The 24,359-nt window shown below is 58.4% G+C and overlaps 2 protein-coding genes across 12 annotated transcripts; both read right to left on the reverse strand.

The window, feature by feature from the left end:
* Positions 1-238: 238 nt before the first annotated feature.
* Positions 239-13,219, reverse strand: DMPK (DM1 protein kinase). Of its 8 annotated transcripts, XM_032178538.2 has the most exons (16): positions 12,923-12,982; positions 11,069-11,127; positions 10,511-10,602; positions 10,173-10,256; positions 9,998-10,093; positions 9,226-9,374; positions 8,857-8,950; positions 8,416-8,622; positions 8,076-8,339; positions 5,697-5,782; positions 3,415-3,526; positions 2,229-2,386; positions 2,037-2,134; positions 1,819-1,865; positions 1,440-1,525; positions 239-1,111 (listed from the first exon to the last, which is right to left on the reverse strand). In XM_032178538.2, exons 4-16 carry the CDS (start codon positions 10,239-10,241, stop codon positions 952-954), a joined length of 1,626 nt encoding a protein of 541 aa, XP_032034429.1. In that variant the 5' UTR covers positions 10,242-10,256; positions 10,511-10,602; positions 11,069-11,127; positions 12,923-12,982; the 3' UTR covers positions 239-951. The 8 variants fall into 8 exon arrangements, with proteins under 8 accessions (XP_032034429.1, XP_032034427.1, XP_032034428.1 ...); XM_032178536.2 differs by lacking the exon at positions 11,069-11,127 and having other exon boundaries at positions 8,091-8,339; positions 12,923-13,217; XM_032178537.2 differs by lacking the exon at positions 11,069-11,127 and having other exon boundaries at positions 1,440-1,529; positions 8,091-8,339; positions 12,923-13,217.
* A 149-nt stretch (positions 13,220-13,368) lies between these two features.
* DMWD (DM1 locus, WD repeat containing) lies at positions 13,369-22,964 on the reverse strand. 4 transcript variants are annotated; one of them, XM_058428473.1, is made up of 6 exons: positions 22,359-22,963; positions 20,949-21,131; positions 16,272-17,549; positions 15,319-15,393; positions 15,138-15,203; positions 14,407-14,968 (listed from the first exon to the last, which is right to left on the reverse strand). In XM_058428473.1, exons 1-5 carry the CDS (start codon positions 22,797-22,799, stop codon positions 15,165-15,167), a joined length of 2,016 nt encoding a protein of 671 aa, XP_058284456.1. In that variant the 5' UTR covers positions 22,800-22,963; the 3' UTR covers positions 14,407-14,968; positions 15,138-15,164. The 4 variants fall into 4 exon arrangements, with proteins under 4 accessions (XP_058284455.1, XP_058284456.1, XP_032034423.1 ...); XM_058428472.1 differs by lacking the exons at positions 14,407-14,968; positions 15,138-15,203 and adding an exon at positions 13,369-14,343; XM_032178532.2 differs by lacking the exon at positions 15,138-15,203 and having other exon boundaries at positions 22,359-22,962.
* Positions 22,965-24,359: the final 1,395 nt, after the last annotated feature.

Genomic DNA, 24,359 nt, shown 5'->3' on the forward strand with positions numbered 1-24,359 from the left:
GTGGCACAGCTGGGCCACAGCTGGGCGGGGGCGGTGCCTCCGGGTGGCCCGCTCGCCCTCCTATTGGCCGGACGCCAAAGCCCCGCCCCGTGGCTTTTCCTCCCCCAACCCTGATTCGTCGGCTTCGCATCCCGCTAGCTCCTCCCAGACCTTCGGCCGCCTCCACTCGCCTTCGGATTGGCCCGCTGCGCAGCCTCCTGCCCACAACACAAACTGCGGACACTGTGGAGTCCAGAGCTTTGGGCAGATGGAGGGCCTTTTATTCGCGAGGGTCGGGGGTGGGGCTCTAGGTGGGGACAGACAATAAATAGCGAGGAATGTCGGGGTCTCAGTGCATCCAAAACGTGGATTGGGGTGTTGGGGGTCCTGCAGCCTGTCAGCGAGTTGGAGGACGAGGTCAATAAATATCCAAACCGCCGAAGCGGGCGGAGCCGGCTGGGGCTCCGGGAGCAGCGCAAGTGAGGAGGGGGGCGCGGGATCCCCGAAAAAGCGCGTTTGGCAAAAGCAAATTTCCCGAGTAAGCTGGCAGAGATCGCGCCAGACGCTCCCCAGAGCAGGGCGTCATGCACAAGAAAGATTTGCAGTTTGCGAACCGACAATAGGTGGGGGTGCGTGGAGGATGGAACACGGACGGCCCGGCTTGCTGCCTTCTCAGGCCTGCAATTTGCCCATCCACGTCAGGGCCTCAGCCTGGCCAAAAGAAAGAAGTGGTCTGTGATGCCCCCACCAACAGCAGCATTCCTGGCCACAAGGACCCTTCGAGCCCCGTTCCACGGCCGCGGACCCGGCCCCTCCCTCCCCGGCCGCTAGGGGGCGGGCCCGGATCACAGGACTGGAGCTGGGCGGAGACCCACGCTAGGAGCGGTGTGAACTGGAAGGCGGTGGGCGCGGCTTCTGTGCCGTGCCCCGGACGCTCAGTCTTCCAACGGGGCCCCGGAGTCGAAGACAGTTCTAGGGTTCAGGGAGCGCGGGCGGCTCCTGGGCGGCGCCAGACTGCGGTGAGTTGGCCGGCGTGGGCCACCAACCCAACGCAGCCCAGGGCGGCGGCACGAGACAGAGCAACGGCGAAGAGGAGCAGGAAAAGCGCCTCCGATAGGCCAGGCCTAGGGACCTGAGGGGAGAGGACGAGGTCAACACCTGGCACAGGCCTCTGATTGGCTCCTGTGACTCGCCCCGCCTACGCCTATAGGTGGGCCCGCACTCCTCCCTGCGCCCCGCCCCCGCCCCAACAGCCGACAGCTGTTTAGTCCACTCGCACGCCTCGAATCCCGTCCGAACTCGTCATTGGCTGCTTCCTAGCGGCCTGTGTTGATTGGCTGCCCGAGGATCCGCCCTCCCGCCGTGGGCCCAGCCCCGCAAATGCACAGCTAAGCGGGTGGCACGGGGCGGGTGGAGCGAGGGGCGAGACGGCGAAGGGGGGCGTGGGCAGCCGGACGTACCCTGGCAGGGAGCAGCAGGTGGCGGCGGTGCATGGGGCCTGGCCCCACCAGCGGGCACTTGCCCAGAGCCACGGCCGGGGGGCCATCTAGCTGGAGAGAGAAGGGACAGGTGACCCGATCGGAGCCCAGCCCAACCCTCAGCGGTGGGGCAAGAGACACCGAGGGGAATCGAGGCCGGGGAGGTTATCTAGGGAGATCCCGGAGGGAATCTGGTGACGCCTGAACGGAGGGAGATCTGGGGCTGAATGAAGGGCTTCTGCTCTCTAAAGTCGCAAAGACGTAGGGTGAGCCCTGTATCTGGACGGGGAGACCAGGAGCCAGAGAGGGGATCTGCAGAGTGGGCAGCAGGTCTGAGGCAGGGGAAAGAGAGGGGTCTTACATGGGAAGGTGGATCCGTGGCCCGGGGACTGGGGACCCCCGTGACAGCTGGAAGGAGAAGAGAGAGGCATAGGGCGCGTGGAGGGGCGAAGGAGGGCGGTGGCGCGGCGTGCCCCAGCGTGGATCCCTTCCCTCCTCCAGGTGTCTATACACGCCCCGCGGAGCAGACGGCCCACCTCCTCCCGGTCCTCCGGGGAAGGGGACACATGAGGGACTCGCCTGTGGCTCCCTCTGCCTGCAGCAACTCCATCCGCTCCTGCAACTGCCGGACGTGTGCCTCTAGGTCCCGGTTCCGAGCCTCTGCCTCGCGTAGTTGACTGTGGGGAGGTAAGGACGGTGAGTCCGTCCGGGCCGGAGGAGAGGGGCTGCCAAGGGTTGCCACGGGCCCCGCGCCCCGGCCCTGACCCCGACCTGGCGAAGTTCTGGTTGTCCGTGCGGATGGCCTCCATCTCCCGGCTCAAGCTCTGCCGGGTGAGCACCTCCTCCTCCAGGGCCTCCTGGAGCTCCCGCAGCGTCACCTCGGCCTCAGCCTCCACCGCAGGGATAGCCGCTGGAACTGCCACTTCAGCCTGTGTATGGGAACCAGGCTTAAGGCTGCCTGTGGCTCCCGGAGGACTCAGGACTTGGGCACTGGTTCCAGGCTAGGGATCCTTGCTTATCCCCTACTCCTCCGTCCCCTCAAAATTTCTGGAATCCCCATAGCTCCTGCAATGATCCAAGCCCCCTCCCTCCCCTACCTCCCTCAGCCCCATCCCTGAGTCTGGTCCTCTAAATCTACACAGGGACCAGAGCGCTGGTGCTCAAACGCTAACACAACCTATGTCCCTCTGCTGCTCAAAATCCCTCCAGCTCCCTAATGCCCTCATGACAAAAGGCCTTGCTGGGTTTTGTTTCCTGCTGGCCTCTCCAGCCTTCTCAGGAACGATTCCGCCAAACTACCTTTCAGGAAGAAATCAGGATTCCCACCTGCCCAAGGCCTTTGCCCTTGAGGCTCTCACCTGACCACGTGGCACCTTTCCTTCCAAGGCTGGTTTCTTCTTTTTTTTTTTTTTTTTTTTTGAGACGGAGTCTCGCTCTGTCGCCCAGGCTGGAGTGCAGTGGCGCAATCTCGGCTCACTGCAAGCTCCGCCTCCGGGGTTCACGCCATTCTCCTGCCTCAGCCTCTCCGAGTAGCTGGGACTACAGGCGCCCGCCACCACGCCCGGCTGATTTTTTTTTTTTGTTATTTTTAGTAGAGACGGGGTTTCACCGTGGTCTCGATCTCCTGACCTCGTGATCCGCCCACCTCGGCCTCCCAAAGTGCTGGGATTACAAGCGTGAGCCACCGCGCCCGGCCTATCCAAGGCTGGTTTCTCCTTCGGGAGCGCTCAGCTAAAAGATCAACTCCTCAGATCCCCAGCAACACACACACCCTTACTTAATGCCCCACTGTAACTACAGAGACCGTGTCATGTCTGAAGTAACCTCGTCTCTCCGTGGCTTCTGTCTGCTTCTGTTCAGGAAGTCCCTAGAGGGCTCTACAGTGCACGCCACCTGGGAAGCCCTCACCTTTTCTCTCCCGCTTGTCCGATGGACCCCCTCCCCTCCACCAACTTACTGTTTCATCCCGTGGGGACACCGAGGGCTCCAGGCTGGGCGCTTGCACGTGTGGCTCAAGCAGCTGCTCGGCCTCCAGTTCCATGGGTGTGGGGCCTGGGACCTCACTATCCCTGGGGAGAGGAGGAGGGAGTGGGGAGGGAGACAGAATGCTGATTCTCTGGTGGAGAACCAGAACTCCTGGCCTGTGGGTAGGGGCAGCTGCTTCAAAGACCTCCTGCTTTGAGGAAGGGGAGCAGCAGAGCAAAGAGAGTCCCAGGTAGGCCAATAACCCCTCCTCTGCTTAGGAAAAGCCCTGCCCCTCCCCTGGCCTTAGGCCCCTGGGAGCTGCTCTTTCTAAACCTGCAGGGACTTGGGGTCCAGACCCCCATGTTCTAGGGTCAGCTCATCTCCTCCCTTGACATGTGACCTCTGCAGACCCCTCTTCTTAGGGCCTCAGGACAGGGAGGCTGACCTGATGGAGAGACTGCTTGGCTCTGGCCACCTCCACAGATTTGGTCCTAAGACTGGGCATGGGACCCCAAGATGGCAACTTGACGTCAGCACACCCCACTCAGCTGTCGGAAGGGGACAGCTCCTCCCTGGGGTATGAAGTGGCTGTCCCCTCCAACCCAGCAGTCCCTCCTGTGGGAACATGGCTCAGGACCTAGCTATCCTGGACATGCGCCTGGGTTCTAATAGAGGATGGGTTCAATCCTGACCCACCGTTCAGGCCCCATAGCGGTTCAGAATCGCGCTGGAGTTCATTAACAATAAGGTATAGTATTTGTAATGTTGTCTAGTAATAAAAGCTGATTAGAAAACCAACTGTTCTCTTAGACAAAGTAGCATGAGGAAGAAAAAAAAAACAAACCTGTTCTCCAGTATTTAAACATGTGTCAGTGCACGTGTGAGCCAGGGACCACTGCTGTCTGGTGAGCTCACGAGATATCAACTTCCTTTTCCTTATCTGTATTTTCTAATTTACTTGTGATAAGCAATGCATTATTTGTGTAATTAATACTTTTTTTGAAACCAGGTCTCACTCTGTTGCCTAGGCTGGAATCTATCACGGCTTACTGAAGCCTCAAACTCCAGGCTCAAGCGATCCTCCTACTTCAGCCTCCTGAGTAGCTAGGACTGCAGGCACAGACCACCATGCCTGGCAAAATTTTTTCAATTTTTTGTAGAGACAGGGTCTCATTATGTTGCCCAGGCTGGTCTTGAACTCCTGGGCTGAAGCAATCCGTCCACTTCAGCCTCCCAAAGTGCTGGGATTCCAAGCGTGAGCCACCATGCCCAGCCTGTAAATACTTTTTTTTTTTTTTTGAGATGAAGTTTCGCTCTTGTTGCCCAGGCTGGAATGCAATGGCATGATCTCAGCTCACCACAACCGCCCCGTCCTGGGTTCTGATTCTCCTGCCTCAGCCTCCTGAGTAGCTGGGATTACAGGCATACGCCACCACGCCCGGCTAAATTTGTTTTTTAGTAGAGATGAGGTTTCTCCATGTTGGTCAGGCTGGTCTCGAACTCCTGACCTCTGGTGATCCACCCACCTCATCCTCCCAAAGCGCTGGGATTACAGGCGTGAGCCACCACACCCGGCCTAAATTAATACTTTTTTTTTTTTTTTTTTGAGATGGAGTCTTGCTCTGTCGCCCAGGCTGGAATGCAGTGGCATGATCTCGGCTCACTGCAAGCTCCGCCTCCCGGGTTCATGCCATTCTCCTGCCTCGCCTCCCGAGTAGCGGGGACTGCAGGCGCCCGCCACCATGCCCAGCTAATTTTTTTGTATTTTTAGTAGAGACAGGGTTTCACCATGTTAGTCAGGATGGTCTTGATCTCCTGACCTTGTGATCCACCTGCCTCGGCCTCCCAAAATGCTAGGATTACAGGCGTGAGGACCGCGCCCAGCCTAAATTAATACTTTTAAATGGCCTTATTGTTATATGGCTGATTCAAAGAATTTGCATTCTTTTACAACTGATTGTAAAAGTCTAAACTTCATATTTTCCAAGATTCTGAAGTCCTGTGGCTCTGTGTACTACAGACGTAAAAGTTGATGGTTGCAAGATTCTGGGAAGCCCAGTCTGTGACTCTGAGGTTTTAAAATTCAATCTAACATTTTGAAGTACATAGATCTGAAAATTTAAGGTCCTCCAACTCTGGCCTCTTAGGAGTCCTTGGTCCCAAAACAGTAAGGTTCCAAGACTGATCCTGCAACTCCATTGGCTGCCGAGGAGCAGGACCCAGGAAGCTCAAGCAGCCTCGGGGCCCCTGGAGGCCGTCCAGGGCAGTGCTTACCTGAGGGCCATGCAGGAGTAGGAGTAGCCCACGAAAGGCAGGTGGACCCCCAGCGGCGCACCTTCTTGAATGTCCGACAGTGTCTCCTGCGTAAGACACACAGATGTGACCAGCAGTCGTCAGGGAGGGCCCCTCACTGCTTTTTGATCTTGGCTTACATGTTTCTCCCAAACCAGCCCCAACTCAGGGCTTATCTAAAGTGGCCCCTCCAGCATTTTTTCTTTTTTTTTTTTTTTTGACATGGAGTCTCGCTCTGTTGCCCAGGCTGGAGTGCAGTGGCACAATCTCAGCTCACTGCAACCTCCGCCTCCCAGGTTCAGGCGATTCTCCTGCCTCAGCCTCCCGAGTAGCTGAGATTACAGGCGCCCTCTACCACGCCTGGCTAATTTTTTATATTGTTGGTAGAGCCGGGGGTTTCGCCATGCTGGCCAGGCTGGTCTCCATCTCCTGATCTCAAGTGATCCACCCATCTCGGCTGTTCTAGTCCCAAACTCGGCTCAAGCAGTCCTCCAACCTCAGCCTCCCACAGTGCTGGGATTACAAATATAAGCCACTGTACCCAGCCCACTTCTTTTTTTTTTTTTAGATGGAGTCTTGCTGTCTCCCAGCCTAGAGTGCAGTGGCACGATCCCAGCCCACTGCTAACTCTGCCTCCCAGGTTTAATCAAGTGATTCTCCTGCCTCAGCCTCCTGAGTAGCTGGCATTACAGGCAAACGCTTGGCACCAAGCCTGGCTAAGTTTTGTATTTTTAGTAGACACAATATTTCACCATGTTGGCCAGGCTGGTCTTGAACTCCTGACCTCCAGTGATCTGCCTGCCTCAGCCTCCCAAAGTTCTGGGATTATAGGAGTGAACCACCTTGCCCAACCTTTTTGTTTCTTTTTTTTTTTTTCTGAGACGGAGTCTCACTCTGTCACCCAGACTGGAGTGCAGTGGCACGATCTTGGCTCACTACAAACTCTGCCTCCCAGGTTCAAGCAATTCTCCTGCCTCAGCTTCCCCAGTAGCTGGGATTACAGGCACCCACGACCACGCCCAGCTAATTTTCTTGTATTTTTAGTAGAGAAGGGGTTTCACCGTGTTGGCCAGGCTAGTCTCAAAACTCCTGATCCTATGACCCGCCGGCCTTGGACTCCCAAAGTGCTGGGATTACAGGCATGAGCCACAGCACCCGGCCGCAGCCCAGCCTATTTTTTTTTTTTTTTTTTTTTTTTTGAGACGGAGTCTCACTCTGTCGCCCAGGCTGGAGTGCAGTGGCGTGATCTCAGCTCGCTGCAAACTCCGCCTCCCGGGTTCACGCCATTCTCCTGCCTCAGCCTCCTGAGTAGCTGGGACTACAGGCGCCTGCCACCATGCCTGGCTAGTTTTTTGTATTTTTAGTAGAGATGGGGTTTCACCGTGTTAGCCAGGATGGTCTCGATCTCCTGACCTTGTGATCCGCCTGCCTCAGCCTCCCAAAGTGCTGGGATTACAGGCGTGGGCCACCGCGCCCAGCCAGCCCAGCCTATTTTTTAATTTCAATTTATCTTATTTTTGAGACAGAGTCGCTCTCTGTTGCCCAGGCTGGAGTGCAGTGGCACAATCACAGCTCACTGCAGCCTTGACCTCCTGGGCCCAAGCCCACATCGGCCTCCCTAGTAGCTGAGTATACAGGCATGTGCCACCACGCCCAGCCAATTTTTAAAACATTTTTGTAGAGATGGGGTCTCACCACGTTGCTCAGGCTGGTCTCAAACTCCTGGGCTCAAACAACCCACCCGCTTCGGCCTCCCAAATTGCTGGGGTTACAGGCGTGAGCCACCGTGCCTGGCCCCACCATTTTTTCTTGTATCCTGTTGCTTCCCTTCAGGGCACCTGCCACACTCTCCATAATTCTCTAATTCTCTAGACTGCAAGTGGATGAGGGCAGGGACCAGAGCTCATCTGGTCTGTGCTGGATCCCCAGTATTGTTCAGCAAAAGGGTACAGAGCCGAGCAAGCATGCCACGACAGCTTGTTACATGGCGAAAAGAGACCGCCTAAGGGAGGAGGAGTCCTCTCCTGCTTCTCATCCCTCCAAGTCTCAGCTCAGATAGCTCCCCACTCCAGGAAGCCCTCCAGGACCTTCCTTGCTGAGTCAGGAGCCCCCCACCCCCTGCACTCCATTGTCTCAGCCCTGATCACTCTGGGGCCTCACTGTCTGAAGACTGGTCTGTGTTCCCCTACTGGACTGTAAGTCTAGGTCACTGCTGAGTCCTCAGCACTAGATGGGCACAGAGCAAGTGCTCGGGGGAATGAGTGATTCAGGACCCCAGGAGGTAGGCACTGTCCTTACTCCAACTTTATGGAGGGAGCATGGGGAGGTTCCCGCAGCCGAGCAGGGGCCACAGGTACCTACCCCGCCCCCGCTCACCATGGCAGTGAGCCCGTCCTCCACCAAGTCGAAGTTGCATGTGTCGGTGGCACCTTCGAAATCCGGTGTAAAGGGGGGCACGCTGTCTCGGAGACCATCCCAGTCGAGGCCAGAGAAGAAGGGATGTGTCCGGAAGTCGCCTGCTCCACCCCGGCCCAGCCGTGTCTCCGGGGGACACAGCAGCCTCTGAATGAAGTCTCGAGCCTCCTCGGGGACCCCTTCTTCCGCCAGCGGCAGAGAGAGGTGCTCCTGCTCAGAGGGAGAGGAGGCGATAGCCTGGGAGCGCCTACCGGGAGAGGCCAGGGCTCCCTGGGGCCGTGCTCACCTTGTAGTGGACGATCTTGCCATAGGTCTCCGCCGTGGAATCCGCGTAGAAGGGCGTCTGCCCATAGAACATTTCATAGGCGAATACACCCAGCGCCCACCAGTCACACTCGGGCCCGTAGCTGCCTGTCCCGGGCCCACTGCCCACAGCCTGCAGGATCTCGGGGGACAGGTAGTCTGGGGTGCCCACAGCCACTAGCGACCGCACCTGGACCAAAAGGAACAGAGCCAGGCTTGGGCCCACAACTCTGGGCCCACCAGCTCTGGGCCCTCCTTCCAACCACTCCCCAAATGCTTAGCCCCTCCCTCTGCCTGGTCTAATGCTCCGCCACACAGATGCACACTTAAGCCTGGGTCACCACCTCTTTCCCACTCCAAATCCAGTCCCGCTCCCACACTCATCAGCAGCCCGAGTTGCTCTGTGGCCAGGGCACTGGCTCACCGTTCCATCTGCCCGCAGCTTGAGGCAAGAGCCGAAGTCGGCCAGGCGGATGTGGCCGCAGCGGTCCAGCAGGATGTTGTCGGGTTTGATGTCCCTGCACCAAGGAAAGGAGAAGGGTGGGGTAAGTGAACCTCCCTTCTGTGGTCCCACCAGGCTCCGCCCCTCTGGACAGTGCCACTTGGGGCCCCACTTCCGCCCCTGTAGGGATTCTACAGTTCTGGACCGTAATCCCAGGCACCCCCCAGTGGGCCCCAACCAAGGAGGTCCCTCCCTAGGCCTTGGCCTCTCTGGGCTCTGACCTTCCAAGGACCTGGCCAGGGAACAAGCTTGCTATCCCCTCGCCCTAGCCCTCGGCCATGCCGCGCCCACCTGTGCACGTAGCCAAGCCTGTGCACGGAGTCTATGGCCATGACAATCTCCGCCAGGTAGAAGCGCGCCATCTCGGCCGGAATCCGCTCCCCAAACTTGCTCAGCAGTGTCAGCAGGTCCCCGCCCACGTAATACTCCATGACCAGGTACTGAGAAGGGGTTTGTCATGGGTGGTTGGTAGTCCCCTGAGGCCCTGATCCATCACGGATGGCCGGGACAACCCTTCCCAGAGACACCCCATCCCTGGGCAGAGACCTGCAGCCCCAGCCCAGAGATAACCATAGAGATCTGCCGGGTCAAATCAGAGACCACCTGCGGCCCCTGCCCCCTACCCCTCGAAAAAAAACACAAACAAAAAAACTTTCCTGGGATGTCACTGGGCAGATTCACTCCCCCTGAGATGTTCTGGGAAAGAGAACCCAGAGGCCCACCCAACGCCCAGAGAATAGGTCCCAGACACTACCTCCCTAGGCAGTGGCCCCGTTAGAATTCCTGAAGACCTATCCCATTCCAGGTAAGAGACTCCCCGCAACAGAGACGTCTTTATAGGAGTCCCCCAAATCAGCCCAGAAACGGGCAGTGAGGGACACCATCCCCGTCCCAGATAGGGAAGGCCCCTCATCCACCTGACACACCCTCTTACCGCACACAGACTCTCCCACAGACGTTTCCAGGCAGCACCCCCAATTCTAGAGCTTCCTCTCCCCACCTCCTCGTCCAGTGACAGCACGGGCTCTGTCCCTCTTCCTAGTCACCCCGGCCCGGAGCTCACCAGGTAGTTCTCATCCTGGAAGGCGAAGTGCAGCTGCGTGATCCACCGCCGGTCCCCATTCACCAACACGTCCCTCTCCTCACGGAAGCACGACACCTGCAGGGCACCCGGAGCAGCTGCAGCCGGAGACGGGGCGCGGATCCTCAAAGCCCCCCACGCCCACCCAGCCCCTCACCTCGCCCCTCTTCAGCATGTCCCACTTGTTCATGATCTTCATGGCATACACCTGGCCCGTCTGCTTCATCTTCACTACCGCTACCTGAAGTCGAGATAGGCAGGTAGAGTGGAGACGGCGGGAAAACAGAAGGGCTCGCCCAGACCCAACTCCACCCTCTTCTGCACCCAGCCGTGGCCCCGCCCACCTTCCACACCACGCCCATTGGTCCCAAGCCCCGCCTCCAGCCCAGCCCTAGGTTCTAAGGCTCAGTCATTCATCAATTTCTAAGGCCCCGCCCCAACCCCTATGCCCCGCCCACCACAAGTCAAGTCAGGCTCCCGCCCGGTTCGGCTTACCTCGCTGAACGCCCCGCGTCCGATCACCTTCAGAATCTCGAAGTCGTCCCTCTGCAGTCGGACCTCCTTAAGCCTCACCACGATGGGCTCCGCTGGGGGCGTGGTGGGGGAAAAGAACCGAGGGTCACCAGAAAGGGCACTAGAGACAAGGGGAAAAGCCCCACCCTCTGTCTCCCCTTCTCTCTGCCTCTCAGCTTCACCCTAGGACTGTCTGCTTCCCAAGGGCTTCCCCACATAAACACTGTGTAAGGTTCTGGGGACCAAAACTGCCCTCCCGTAGAGGTGAGATGCCTGAGAAGCCCTTTGTGGGACAGGGCATTGGCCCAGAGGGCTCCAAGGGTGTGCAGGATGGTGAGAGTGGGGTAACGAGGTCTGCAGAAGGGCAGACCCTAAAGAACAAGGGGAGAAGGAAATAAGACCCAGTTCTTCCACCTTCCTGGAGTTCCAGCCCTCCACCCTGACTCCAGGTGACAGTTCAGGTGCAGCCAGGGCCCCACCCCCATGTTCTCATGTAGAATGTCCTAGATAATGGCCCAGACGTGGGGTTGTATCCAGTACCTCTAGATTCAGATGCAGGTGGTTCTTGAACCACACTTTAGGAAACCCTGGATTTGGGGCTGGGGGAAGGAACAGGACAGGGAGACAAAGCCAGCATGGTCACACATCCCAGACTCAAGTGCTCCGGTCCAGCCCATCTCTCAGTCCTCCAGGAGGAGTGCTTTAGTCCTACGCCTTATTTACAGATGACAATCAGGCCTCTGGGAAGTCAAGGTCCTATGACTAGGAATGTTAAACAGGGCAGCCTGGGTAGGGGACCAGCTGGGGTGGAGGCTTGTGGCTCAGGGACTGTGGGGACAAGAAGGCCTGGACTCCTGGGGGGTGGAAGAAGTGGAGGCAGGATGGAGAGAGGGATGGGTGTAGGAGGGGAGGGAAGGAGAGGACACAGTGGGTTCTGGAGGAAAGAGAGGGGTTCCGGGGGGGTTCCGGGAGAGTGGGCCAGCAGGGACAAACCAGCCAGGGCTGAGGACGGGGGAGGGAGGAGAGAGCCAAGACACTGAGCCCTTTTAAGGCAGCAGGAACCCTGGCCCCCTCCCCCGCCCCAGGCCTGGCAGGGGAGGGGCCGCAAGATGCAGCTCGGGCCACAAAAGGAGTGCTCCTCCCGGGAGCGCCAGACCCCTACCCCGCCCGGTCTCAGTTTACCCTGCCAGCCCCACATCCTCTGCTAAAGGGAGGCCAGGAGAGTCATTAGGGGCTGTGGGAGGTTGGGAGAAGGTTTTTCCAGAGGCTGAGTGGCCTGGCCCCTCTTGGCCTCCACCTTCCCATCTGTGAAATGGGAGGAGGAGGGAGAAGAACCAAGCCTGGGTCAGAAAGAGATGGACACAAGAAGCAGGGGAAGGTGGAGAAACAGGAAACAAGTGTCACACACTTTGTCACACACAGGCCAAAGACCAAGCACCAGTCGCTGAGGGCCAGAGGGGCAGGGTGCTGGGAATGAAAGAAACCAGTGACCAGTGAGCCCGAGTCCTGGGCTTGGGGAGGAGGTGGGCAGACAAGGCAGCTGGCAGAAGCGGAAGCATCCTCCTTCCAGCCCTGGCCCAAGGCCCTGGAAAGCCCTTGCAAGAAGGGGTTTTGTGGGACAGCTGGAAGGTTGGAGGCCCTGGGCCAGGAGAACTAAAGGACGCAGGGACCCGGGGTGGCGGGAATGGTGGCTGACCCACACGGCTCATAGGGACCGAGACTTTGGGGCTGGGGGTGGGGGTGGGCGCAGAACCTACAAAAGGAGGAGGCACACCCAGAAGAACCCAAAGTTGTCCCTCCTGGATCACAGAGGAGGGGGCGTTGGTGGTGCCTGTCTGCAAAGCTGGTTCTCCCCCAGCGCCCGGGTGAGTCACTGCCCTCCCAGCGCCTGGGCACCTGTTGGGGCAGCTGGAGAGGCTGGCGCCGAACACCTGCCTGTCGGCTGCGCCCCTGGCAGCTGCCCCATGCTGGCCCTCTTGGCTTGCCCCAGTCCGCAGGAAACCAGGGGAGAGGGCCATAGAGCCCACTTTTGGGGGGAGGGTCCTAGGAAAGGGAGCTCCCAGCATGACCCTGACCCTGACTCTGACCCTGAGGCGGGGTGCAGAGAGGCCATGGGAGGCTGTTGGCAGCCTAGCCTGCTGTGACTCCTAAGCCATGGCTCTGAGTCATAGCCACCCTGGCCTCTGCTGACCTTACTCTGCCCCTCCAGGGTGGTGGCATAGGGCAAAGAAATGTTGCCCCAGGACCCAGGTCCACACTGAGCCCCAGGATGGGAGGATCTCCACATGCCCATCCTGCCATCCTGCCCCCCCCAACAGCCAGGCCTTTGTGCCCAGACCTGTCTCCTGCCCCACCCCCACCCCATCTGCAGGAGCCCCGAGGGCAGGCACTCACCCCACTGCAAGAAGTCGGCCACGTACTTGTCCTGGGCCAGTTCGGAGGCGCCCAGCTCCTGGTGGACGCCCAGGAGAAGGTCGAGCAGGGGCTCCAGCCCCAGGAAGCCGGGGTCCAACACCAGCTGCTGGAGCCGCCTCAGCCGCACCTCGGCTGACATGTTGGACAGGCAACACCATGGCCCCTCCCCGGGCCGGGGGCTCGGGGTCCTCCTGTCACAGGGCCTGGCAGCCCCTGTCCAGGCCCTGGAGCCCTGGCTGCATGTCTGCCTGTCCCTGGCTGTCCCCTGGGCCTCTCTGGCCACTTCTCTCTGCTGCCGAGGCCTCCTCCCCTTCTCCCCACCCCTTGGTCCAGCCCCCCTCCCGCCTCCCAGCCTTAACCCCTCACAAGCCAGCCCCCCAAACTCCCTCCTTCCAGGGCCCTTCAGAACCCTTCAGTGCTAGAGTAGGGGGAACAGATGGAGAATCTCAGCTGTCACATTGTCACCCCAATAAAAAGGTAGAGCACAGAGGAAGCCACAAGTGTGATGAATTCCAAGAGGAACCTGCCCATTGCTGAAACGGGGCCAATTGAGGCTGAGTGACCCAGTAGCAACCACCCCCTTGCTCCCGACAAGCTCCAGAGCTGGAGGCTGGAGGCTGGGGGCTGGGGCTGGGGCTGGGTGGGAGAAAGGGGCTGAGGCCTGGGAAGGGGGCGGGAGGCCAGGGCAGCTTCTTGGGTGACTCAGAGATGGATTCCGACTCGGACAGTTAAATTTAGCCCTCAGGCTCTCTGCTTTATACTGGCTTTTTTTTTTTTTTTTCCAGGAGGTGGGGAAGGGGTGGTGAGGAGAGGACCAGGAGGGGGCACCCTCAGAGCCTGAACAGGGGTGACCTGCTGCTCAAAGCCTGGGGGAGGAAAGTGGTGGAGCCAAGCCCTCCCCGGGCAAACGAGACCCCAAAATAGCTCCTTGGCCCCTGGCCGGGGAGCCACATTCCTGCCCAGGCTGGGATTAGAAACAGAAACATTTCGGGGGGTGGAGGGTGGCGCGGGAAGACACACTCCATGCGGCTCCGAGAGCCAAGAGGGATCTGAGCTCTTCTTTCCAGGGTGGACAGTTCTCCAGAGTGGAAGGGCCAGGCCTGAGAAACTAGGAGGCAAGGACCGAGGAGTCCCAGCTGGGCAGGGCCTGGGAAAGACGGTTCTGGGCAGTTCTGACAATTTAAAAAACACCCACTGAGGACTTTGATGAGGGCCCTGGCTGCGGGCGGGAGGCTCTTCTTCCCAAGAGGGTCCTGCTCCAGCCGCTGGTGTGGGTCACCAGTTGTGTGACTCGCAGGTCCGTTCCCTCCCTGGGCTCTGGCTTTTCCTGCTATGAAAAGGGGTGGGAGGCGCTGGGCTGGAAGCAGGCCTGCACTCCTCCTCTGGGGAAAGCGGACTGCCTAGAACCACAGAGCACACACACAGGTCCTCTACATCACCTCCTCTGAAGGGGACAGAGCCGCTGAGAAAACAGGGAACTTTAGTATAAATAAGAGGTCCTGCGGGACAGGGAGGAACCTGAGGGGCTTCCATAATTTAACACTCTTCAAAAGCACAGACAATAGCAAGGGCGGCTGGAGTGGGGGCCGGGCGAGGGCTGGACCACCCCTGTCCCTGCCCACTCAACTGAGGGGCACACTGCAGACCTGGGGCTCTTGTGGCAGGGGTGGGGAGTCTCTCCCCAGGAGTGACCAGTCACATGCTGGGGACAGGGATGAGGGTAACACTGATGTTTCAGAGGAAGAGGTCATTGTACTTGGCAGTGGGTGGGGGACAAGGCTCAGGCCACAAGGGCCATTACATCGCCCCAGTGTCCGGGCCAGTCTGGGGGGCCCCCAAATTTTGTGCAGGTGGGGGGACTGGAGCAGTCCATCCGTCATGGTTAGTCTTGTTAATACGTTGATCCGTGAGGTCAGCGGGGAGGGTTATGGCTAGGAGGCTGGGGGCATGGGGTGGGGGGGCCCGATATCCATGGCTTCACACCACTGTGCCACTCGGGGAGTTGCCTGGTTGGGAGGAGATGCCCTGGGGAAGATGAGAGGGAGAGATGGGAGGGGTTAGAGACAACCTGGGCTTCAGCCAGTGTCAAGGGGAGGGAGCCAGCCCAGAGTCCCCAAAGCTGCTACCACCCTGGCCTTGCCCTTGGGTCCGCCCCAGACCCCCCAGAGGTCACTGCTCTAGGCTGGGAACTTGCATCTTAGCTAGCTTCCTGTCCTGGCAGTCAGCACTTCCATTCAATAATCAAAGTCCTTGGTGGATCCTGAGTGAGACGATGGGATAAGGGTAAGGGTGGGAGGGGAGGGGGAAACTGGAGCTCCCTTCTAACTTGGGAGGGACCCTGAGGTGCTGGGGAAAGAACTCAGGGACAGTCCTACCTCTACCACTGACTTGCTGGGTGACCTGGGCCAACTTCCTTCCCCTGTCTGGGCCTCGGTCTCCTCGTCTGTGAACTAGGGAGACAGAGGGGTGTCTTTTAGGACTCAACCAGACTCCCCAAATCCCACCGCTCTTGCCTCCGAGGCACTCATACTGTGCTCTCAAGTTCTAGGGACTCAAGACTCTATGATTCCAAAACCGAGGATCTGAGGAACCAAGCCACGGCCTCCAGGACCCTGGGCAACTGAGTCTAAGCCCTAAGAAGCTGAGACACCCAAGACGAGCTCTGAACTTACAAGGTGCCAGGCCTGCTTCGCCTACTATGACCTTCCCAACGCCACAGCCCACCCAGGAGGCAAGCGCATCCACCCACTGCCCATCCTACAGGCTCTGTTCTAAGAGGTGATGAGTTGGAGGTCAGAGGGGGCAGTGACTTGTCCGGGGTCACAGAGGGAGTAGGACTGGAACCCAGGCCTGGGATTCCCAGCCTGTGCCTTCAGCAGGAGGCTCGGATCCTGAGTCCCAGACCCAGGCTAGCAGCCACGCCCACAGACTTGAGCTCGCCCCTAGAGTTTTGGCCTGAAGTACTCAAAAATTTTCACCATTTAAAAAACAGATGTTCAATAGAAATAGATTTTGGTTCAAGTGACAGGCAGTAAGACCTGGCCATGTGGGGCCCATCTGCTGCTCTTCAGACGGCCAGCCTTGGACGTTCCAACTCCCAGCTGGCTTTCACACCCACCCCTCTTTCTGCTGCCTGCTGCCTAGGGCTAGACCCCCTCACTCTAAGATCTGAGAAGTCTTGTTCTGAGACACTAAGATTTCCCTGGCTTCCCCTCACCCCACGGAGATAGAGGCTGTGAAAGCAACAAAGCCCTCTCTCTGCCAACGCCTGCCTCTTCCCACCAAGGGTCCTGCCAGGTCCCCGGCAGGCTGGCATGGGGCCACTCACCGCCTTGCCCGGCCGGGCCCAGGTGCAGATGAGGCCCTCCTGGCAGGCAGTGATGATGCAGTCCTCCAGGAACAGGAGGACTGTGAGCCGCTCCTGGGCGATCTTCTTGCACACAAGGGGCTCCAGCAGGGGCACCTCATGGATGCGCGGGCACAGCGCGGTCCCCAGCACCTTGGCGGGGTCCAGGCGACTGCGGGGAACAGGGCCGCTGGGCTTCTCCCCACCGCTGCTGCTGCCGCCACTGCCACCCCGGCTGATGTTGCCCAGGCTGTGGTAGCGCTTGTGCTCCTTCTCGGCCCCCCGGTCCCGCCGCTCCTGCAGTGTGAGCGTAGCGAAGCGGCCGATGCTGAATGGTGTGCCAGGCTCTGCCGCCACACCCGGGCCGCCCGCCTTGCCCCCGCCCGCCGGGTGCGGGAGACTGTTGGAGCGAGACAGCGAGCGAGGCAGGGGGCCTGGGCCAGGCTCGCCACCCCTCGAGCTGCTGGCGGCCGGTGGCGTGGTGCCAGGTGTGCCAGGGAGGGTGCGGGTGCGGGCCAGGGGCGGGTGCGGGTAGAGCACGTCTTCAGTGAGGTCCCACAGACAGAACTGCGTGTCCTGGCCTGCCGAGCCAAAGCGGTAAGTAATGGAGCCAGCCTTGGGCAGTGGAGACAGCGGGGCGCCCCCGGCCGAGCCTGTGCCTGCAGCCTCGGGCTCCTCCTCCTCCTCCTCGCCGCTCCGCTCCCCATCAGCACCGGCTGCTGTCGCCGCCTCCTCTGCCCGTGTGGTGTAGGGGTCAAAGGCCACAGCGTTGACCCAGGACTTGTGGCCATGGCCTCGAGCCACCACGCGGCCCTCGGTGAAGGACCACACGGTGACCAGGTCATCTTCGCCACCCGTCACCACGTAACGGCCGTCGGGGCTCCAGCACACACACAGCAGGCCCCCAAAGTAGCTCTTCATGAGCCCGCGCAGGAGCATGGAGTCGAAGTGGAAGACACGCAGGCAGCCGTCCTGGCTCACACAGGCCAGGTGCCGGCCATCGGGCGAGAAGGCGAACTCGTTGAGGGGCCCCTCACCCACCGCCCACTTGGCCAGCGGGTTGCGGGGTGCCTTGCTCTTGGCAGCATAGACAGAGAAGCCCTCGCCCTGCTTCAGCAGGCTGTACTGGGGCGGGGCCGAGGCGCAGGGGTGGCTGACGTTGTACAGGTACAGGTGGCCACTGGCGTGTGATGCCAGGAACAGGCTCTCCGACTCCGGCAGCCACTTCAGATACGTCACCTTGGTCTTGTCGATCAGCCGCTGCCAGGGGAGACAGGGTGGGGTTGGGAGAAGGCAGTAAAACCCAGGCAGACCTTCTCCCCCACCCAAAGTCCCCAAGAAGGCCGTTGGACATGGCCCCGCTCACACAGCAGGTGCCACACCAGGCCCAGGTCCTCCGCAGAGAGAAGCTCCCAAACTGGGGAAGACAGATGGACACCAGGTCATGGAAACATGGGGAAACAGAGGCTGCTGCAAGGTGGCCACAGGGTGCTCCAAGGAGCCTCGATGTCCCATCTTTGGCGAGGGGACAGTCCTGCTTGCCATAGAATTGTCCTGTATCTCGGGGTCCTCAAGCTCCGGGCCATGGAACAGTAGTGGTCCGTGGCCTGTTAGGAACAAGGCCACGCAGCAGGAGGTGAGTGGTGGGCGAGCAGGCATTACAGCCTGAGCCCGGCCTCCTACCAGAGCAGTGCACCATTCGATCCTCATAAGAGCGCGAACCCCACCATGAACTGCGCATGCGAGGGATCTAGGTGTGTGCTCCTTATTAGAATCTAATACCTGATGATCAGAGGCGGAACGGTTTCATCCCAAAACCATCCCCCCAACAGTCCATGGAAAAACTGTCTTCCATAAGACCAGTCCCTGGTGCCAAAAAGGTTGGGGACCGCTGTATCTGCCTAACCCTCCCCCGATCTTTACTATGTCAGGCTTCAAGTAGGAAATTTCTTCACAGAAAGCCAGCTCCCCAAAGGAAGCAATCTTTGTTTGGTTCGCTGTTCTTTAAAGCAGTGCACACAGAAAGCAGCTTGAAGGTAATTCCTGGACAAATGAGTGACAACCCCCCATCCCGCTAGGTGCTTAGACAAAAAACCTCGGCATCTGCCCCTCTTTTCCTCATCCAATCCTTCCACAAATCCTATGAGCTCGACCTTCAAAACACAACCAGAAGCGGCTGGGCGCGGTGGCTCACGCCTGTAATCCCAGCACTTTGGGAGGCTGAGGCGGGCGGATCACAAAGGCAGGAGTTCCAGACCAGCCTAGCCAATATGGTGAAATACAAGTAGAGATACAAAATCTCTACTAAAAATATAAAAATTAGCCAGGCATGGTGGTGGGCGCCTGTAGTCCCAGCTACTCAGGAGGCTGAGGCAGAATTGCTTGAACCTGGGAGGTGGAGGTTGCAGTGAGCGGAGATCATGCCACTGTACTCCAGCCTGGGCGACAGAGCGAGACTCCATCTCAAAAGAAAAAAAAAAAGAAAAAATACACCCAGAATCCGACCTCCTCTCAGCATCCCATTCAACCACCCCAAGCCTGCAATGCTGTGTGACTGGCCTCAGGCTCCAATGCCTGGGCCTGTCTGTCCTCTGCAGCCGCCACAGCGATGTTCTGTGAAGTATCAGCCAGCACCTGGCACCGTCTTGCTCTGAACACTTCGCAGCCTCTCTCATGCAGGGTTCCAGAGCCCGAGGCCCTAATGCTCTCAGGCAGCCAGCGTATGCAACTAAGGAGCTGCTCTCCCGGGATGAGGCGCCTCCATCTCTTGGGAGAACTGAGCAAATAATCACTCCAGTCACTTCTGCCTTCCAGGGCTCAGGTGAGCCCCAGTGAGAAAGGCTCCTCCACAGGCTTCCAACTAAGAGTAAGGCAAAGTCTCTCCGTGACCTTCCAGACTCTCCATGACCTTCCAGACTCTCCATGAACCGGCCCCTCTGTTATTTCTTGGAACTCATCTACCATCCTCTCTCCCTCAGTAACTGCACTGGCCACACGGCTTCTGTTCAATCCTGCACTTGTCCTAGCTGGCCCCGCTACTCAGAATGTCCTTCTTGGCTGGGTGCGGTGGCTCACGCCTATAATCCCAGCGCTTTGGGAGGCCAAAGCAGAATAGCTTGAGCCCAGGAGTTCGAAACCAGCCTGGGCAACATAAAGAGACCCCATCTCTACAAAAAATACAAAAGTTAGCCAGCTGTGGTGGTGCACACCTGTAGTCCCAGCTACTCAAGAGGCTAATGTGGGAGGATTGCTTGAGCCTGGGAGGCGGAGGTTGCAGTGAACCAAGATCGTACCACTGCACTCCAGCACGAACAACAGAGTGAGACCCTATCTCAGAAAAAAAAAAAAATGCCCTTCCCCAGGCAACTCTTCTCACCTGCCTCCTTCAGGTCTTTATTTCAATATCACCTCTTAGTAAGGGCTTTCCTGACCACCCTACTAAACTCTCCAAGCTTCCCTCAGCCTCTTCCCCACTGCTTCTTCTAAACAGGCCTTAATCACCTGCTGACACAGGAAGACTTAACTTGATTAACTGTCTGTCTCCCCAGCTAGACTGAAAGCTCCAAAAGGGCAGGGCCTCCTGTCCAGGGCCCTGAGATGTGATATCCCTAGTGCTGGGAATGGTGCCTGGCACAGAACGGATGCTCAAAAACTATTTGTGAATGGATGAGCTAATGAATTTTTAATCCACTGACTGTTCCGTTCACTCCCTTCAGCCATTCACTCATTCTGAGAATATTTATGGAACACCTCCTCTGGACCAGAGAGAATGAGACAGAAGCCAAGAGCAGTCCCTGCCCGCGGATAAGGTCGTTTACTGGTATCTCCTCATAGGCCAAGTTGGCCCAGGACTGAGCAATCTCCATGTATGATTCTACAACAGCGGTCCTGCAAGGTAGGAACTGGAATCCCATTTTGCAGAGGAGAAGTGAGGCTCAGAGAATGGTCACCTTCCCAAAGTCACACGGTGAGTAAACGGTGCAGCAGGGCTTTGAATCCAAAGCCTCCAGAGCCCAGAACTCAAACAGCAAGGGCATCAACTAAGTCCTGACTTATTTACTAGCCTCAATTCTGTAATCTGCAAAACGGGCAGCACACTTCTGTATCCACTGGTTGATGAAAACTCAAGGAATGGCCGGGCGCAGTGGCTCACGCCTGTAATCCCACCACTTTGGGAGGCCAAGGTGGGCGGATCACGAGGTCAGGAGATCAAGACCATCCTGACTAACACGGTGAAACCCCGTCTCTACTAAAAATACACAAAATTAGCCGGGCGTGGCGGCGGGCGCCTGAAGTCCCAGGTACTCAGGAGGCTGAGGCAGGAGAATGGCATGAACCCGGGAGGCGGAGCTTGCAGTGAGCGGAGATCGTGCCACACTCCAGTCTGGGTGACAGGGCGAGACTCCATCTCAAAATAAATAAATAAAAGAAAGAAAGAAAGAAAACTCAAGGAGTAAAGTATTCAGCACAGGAGTAACACAGCATAGGGCCTGGGTACAGTAAGTGCAGCCGTCATTAGCTGCTGTCACCCCATTCTCCATCTCTCCCTGGTCCTGCCCCTCTCAGGCCTACACTGTTCCCCAGGCAGCTGCATTCTAATGGCATATAGTGGGTAGGTGAGAAGGCAAAGAAGTTGGGGGCTCTGGGGGCTGCAATCACCTCCTCATTGAACAGCTTGCTGGTGTCCTTTTTGATGAGATCCAGGTACTGCACCTGACCCGCTGAGAAGCCCACCAGCAGCGAGATGGTCTCAGTGGCAGCAGTGAACTGGTTGAAATCATGGCAGGTGGGCTGGGTGCCCTTGTAGATCCGCTTGTCAATTGGCTTGTTGAGGTCAATGGACTTGAGGGGTGGGAGAAAAGGAGTTAATGGTGTATGCCACTGAGGGGAAGGAAGAGGATGTTGAGGTTGGGGGAAACCACTAAGAGGAAGCAGGGTTAGAACCCAGAGGGAAGTGGGGAGGTGAGTAGGTGGATTGGGAAGGAGGGGGCAACCACAGACGGGAAGGGGACCCAAATCACAGACAGAGTAGCAAAAAAGATGGTAAGGATCCCCCTTGACCACAGTGTCTCCCCAAAGTTGGGTCACCTCTAATTCAGAGACACCCTTGTCCACATCATCAGGGTTCTGCGTCCACACAGTTCCTAAGCTCCAATTCCTTTTAGCCTCACCACTCCATCCGATAACCTCAGCAACTCCCTTGGGACCTAGTACCACAATATTCCAAGACCCCCAAACCTCGAGGTCACCCAAATTCCCAGGACTCTAAAGACTAACATCCTAGTATTCTCTTCACTTCGGAGTCGCTAAACCGCCACAGTTCTGGGACCCGTCAAACCTCATGGTCTCCCACATTTTAGGTCCATTTATTACCTCGGGGCTCTGAAGGATCCCCATCATTTCTGGGACCACCATAAAAGGCCAGGGTTCTCACCACATCGCTTTAGAGATGTCCTGAATCCCACCTGCAGATTCCCCTGCCAGGGCCTCTCATCCCCTTGAGACCTCCCATCAGCTTCCAGACGTTCATCTCCTCCAGGACCCTCATGACTTCCAGACCCCAATTTTCTCTAGAATCCCATCCAGCTTCTGGATCCCCTATTACCTTCAAGGCCCCCATCACTTCTAGACTTCTCCTCATTCCTGGGCTCAATCTCAAGACCCCTCTCCAACACCTCCAGGCTGCAATACTGGGTTCTCCATCACCTCTGGGCTTGCATCACCTCATGATTCCCCACTACCTGCAGAATGCCTGCCACCCCAGAACCCGGGGGATCCCACCTCATCTCAGATACCCCATCATGTCCAACAGTCACCATCCCAGAACTCCTACGCATGACGGGGGTAAAGGGGATTTCCCCCATCACCTCCAAGATGCCTGCCCAGCACCCCGCGGGCCTCTCATCACATTTCAGAATCCTGTACTCCCTCCAATGCTGTCGCCCTATGATGTCCATCACATTTAGGATGCCTATCTCAGGGCCCCATGTCAATTCGGGGACCCTCCTATCAGTTCTCTGGAACCTCCATCCTTTCAGCACCCAGGGCCCCACGATACAGGCCGCTCACCCGTTGGCTCCCACGGCGGCAGCAGCCTGGGTAGAAATAGAGCTCACGGCCCAAGTTGAAGCAGACGCGGTCTCCCCCCGAGCCCAGCCCCGCGGGCGTGGCGGGCGGCTCCCCGGCCCCGGCGCTGTCTGGCTCCCCGAGGCGCACGAGGCTGAGGCGCACGGCGGGCAGCGCGGGCCCGGGTCCAGGGCCTGCGGGCGGCGGGGACGACGCGGGGCCTGCAGCGCCGGGACCGGTGGCGGAGGCAGGGCCGGGCGGGGGCTGCGGTGGCTGAGGCGGCACCGGGGTCTGGGCGGAAGCCGGACCCGACCTGCGAGCGGCGCCGTCGCCCGGGAGCAGCTTGTAGAAACCCTCGCGCGTGCGGAACTGCGACTTAATCTCCGCGCAGTCCCCCATGGCGGCGCCGGGGCCCGAGCCGCCCTCTGCGCCGCCCGCCGCCATCTTGGGCGCCCCCCGGGCCCAGCCGCTGCTGGACTGCCGCCCGCAGCCGGGCCCCCTGCCGGAAGCCGCGGGCCCGCACCGGAAAAGGTGGGGTCGTCGCCCGGGCAACGCCTCTTCGATTGGCACCCAGGTCCGGAGGCGGGACGAAACCCCGCGGTCGCTCGGGTAACGGTCCTGGGTCTGTGGGCGGGGCGAGAAGGTGGGCGCGGCCTTTGTGCCTCTGACCGACTTGTGGTTGGCTGCGGGGGCGGAGCCCGCAATGGAAAGAGGCGTGGCCAGTTAGAAAGCTCAAGTCCTTAGCAACCGCGCCCTGGGAACCGTTTGCCTAGCAACGGAGGGACCCCCCGCCCCCCGCCCAACCAAAGAAGCCCTCATCCGTAGTCCAGCCTTCCCATGAAGTCACGGCCGACCCCAAGGGACCCTGGTCTCTCCTTAGACGCCCAATATACACTCCCCTGACCTCCAGTGTTTCCCACTGGCATATTCAAATCCCTGAACGACCACAGCATCTGCTACCATTCTTCCCCACCCTTGGTGACCCACCAAATCCCTGTGTCCCCACGCAACTCAAAGGACTTCCTCTGACCCACTATTGATTAATGCTAACTCCAAACATCCTTCATATTTTCCACCAACCTCCAGTGTATATTTCCATGATTTTCTTATTTTCAACAACCTCACTTGTCCTCCAAAACCTACCTCTGATTCCCAAATTGTATTGATTCCCACGGTGCCCCAGTGTCCCAGTGATCCATTCCTAACCCAAAGTCTCCCCCTGATCCCAACAGCTCCTACTCATAGCCAGTGCTCCCCATGTCTGCTGAAGCCACCCAGCCCCATCATAGATCTTTCTAGTCTCATGTAGTTAATGGCCTCTAGATTTCTCCCTAGAGTGTCCCAAGAGCATCTCACAATTAAAAAAAAATCCTGGCCGGGCGCGGTGGCTCACGCCTGTAATCCTAGCACTTTGGGAGGCCGAGGCGGGTGGATCACGAGGTCAGGAGATCGAGACCATCCTGGCTAACACGGTGAAACCCCGTCTCTACTAAAAATACAAAAAATTAGCCGGGCGTGGTGGCGGGCGCCTGTAGTCCCAGCTACTCGGGAGGCTGAGGCAGGAGAATGGCGTGAACCCGGGAGGCGGAGCTTGCAGTGAGCCAAGATTGTGCCACTGCACTCCAGCCTGGGGGACAGAGCCAGACTCAGTCTCTCTGAAAAAAAAAAAAAAAAGAAAAGAAAAGAAAGAAAAAAGAATCCTACAATGAAATTGATATCTTACACCAAATCCTTCCCCTCTCTTGCATCCCTACCTTAGGGCTAGCTCTGCCGTCCACTCAGTCAACCAGGCCACAGACCTGGGTGTCTTCCTAGATGTGTACCATTTATCTTCACTCTGCCCCCGCTTACAGCCTCCAAGTCTTTCGCATTTGACCACCTGGAATTCCTCTTTCTCAGTTCCTTGTTATCCGCAGTCCTGATCCAAGCTTCTCCTCTATCCAAGCCCTTCCCCCACCCCCACATCAACCGTGTCTCCCAGATTTCTGTCTCACCCCCACTTCC

This window comes from Hylobates moloch, unplaced genomic scaffold (genome assembly GCF_009828535.3).
Source record: "Hylobates moloch isolate HMO894 unplaced genomic scaffold, HMol_V3 SCAFFOLD_15, whole genome shotgun sequence".
Lineage (NCBI taxonomy): Eukaryota > Metazoa > Chordata > Mammalia > Primates > Hylobatidae > Hylobates > Hylobates moloch.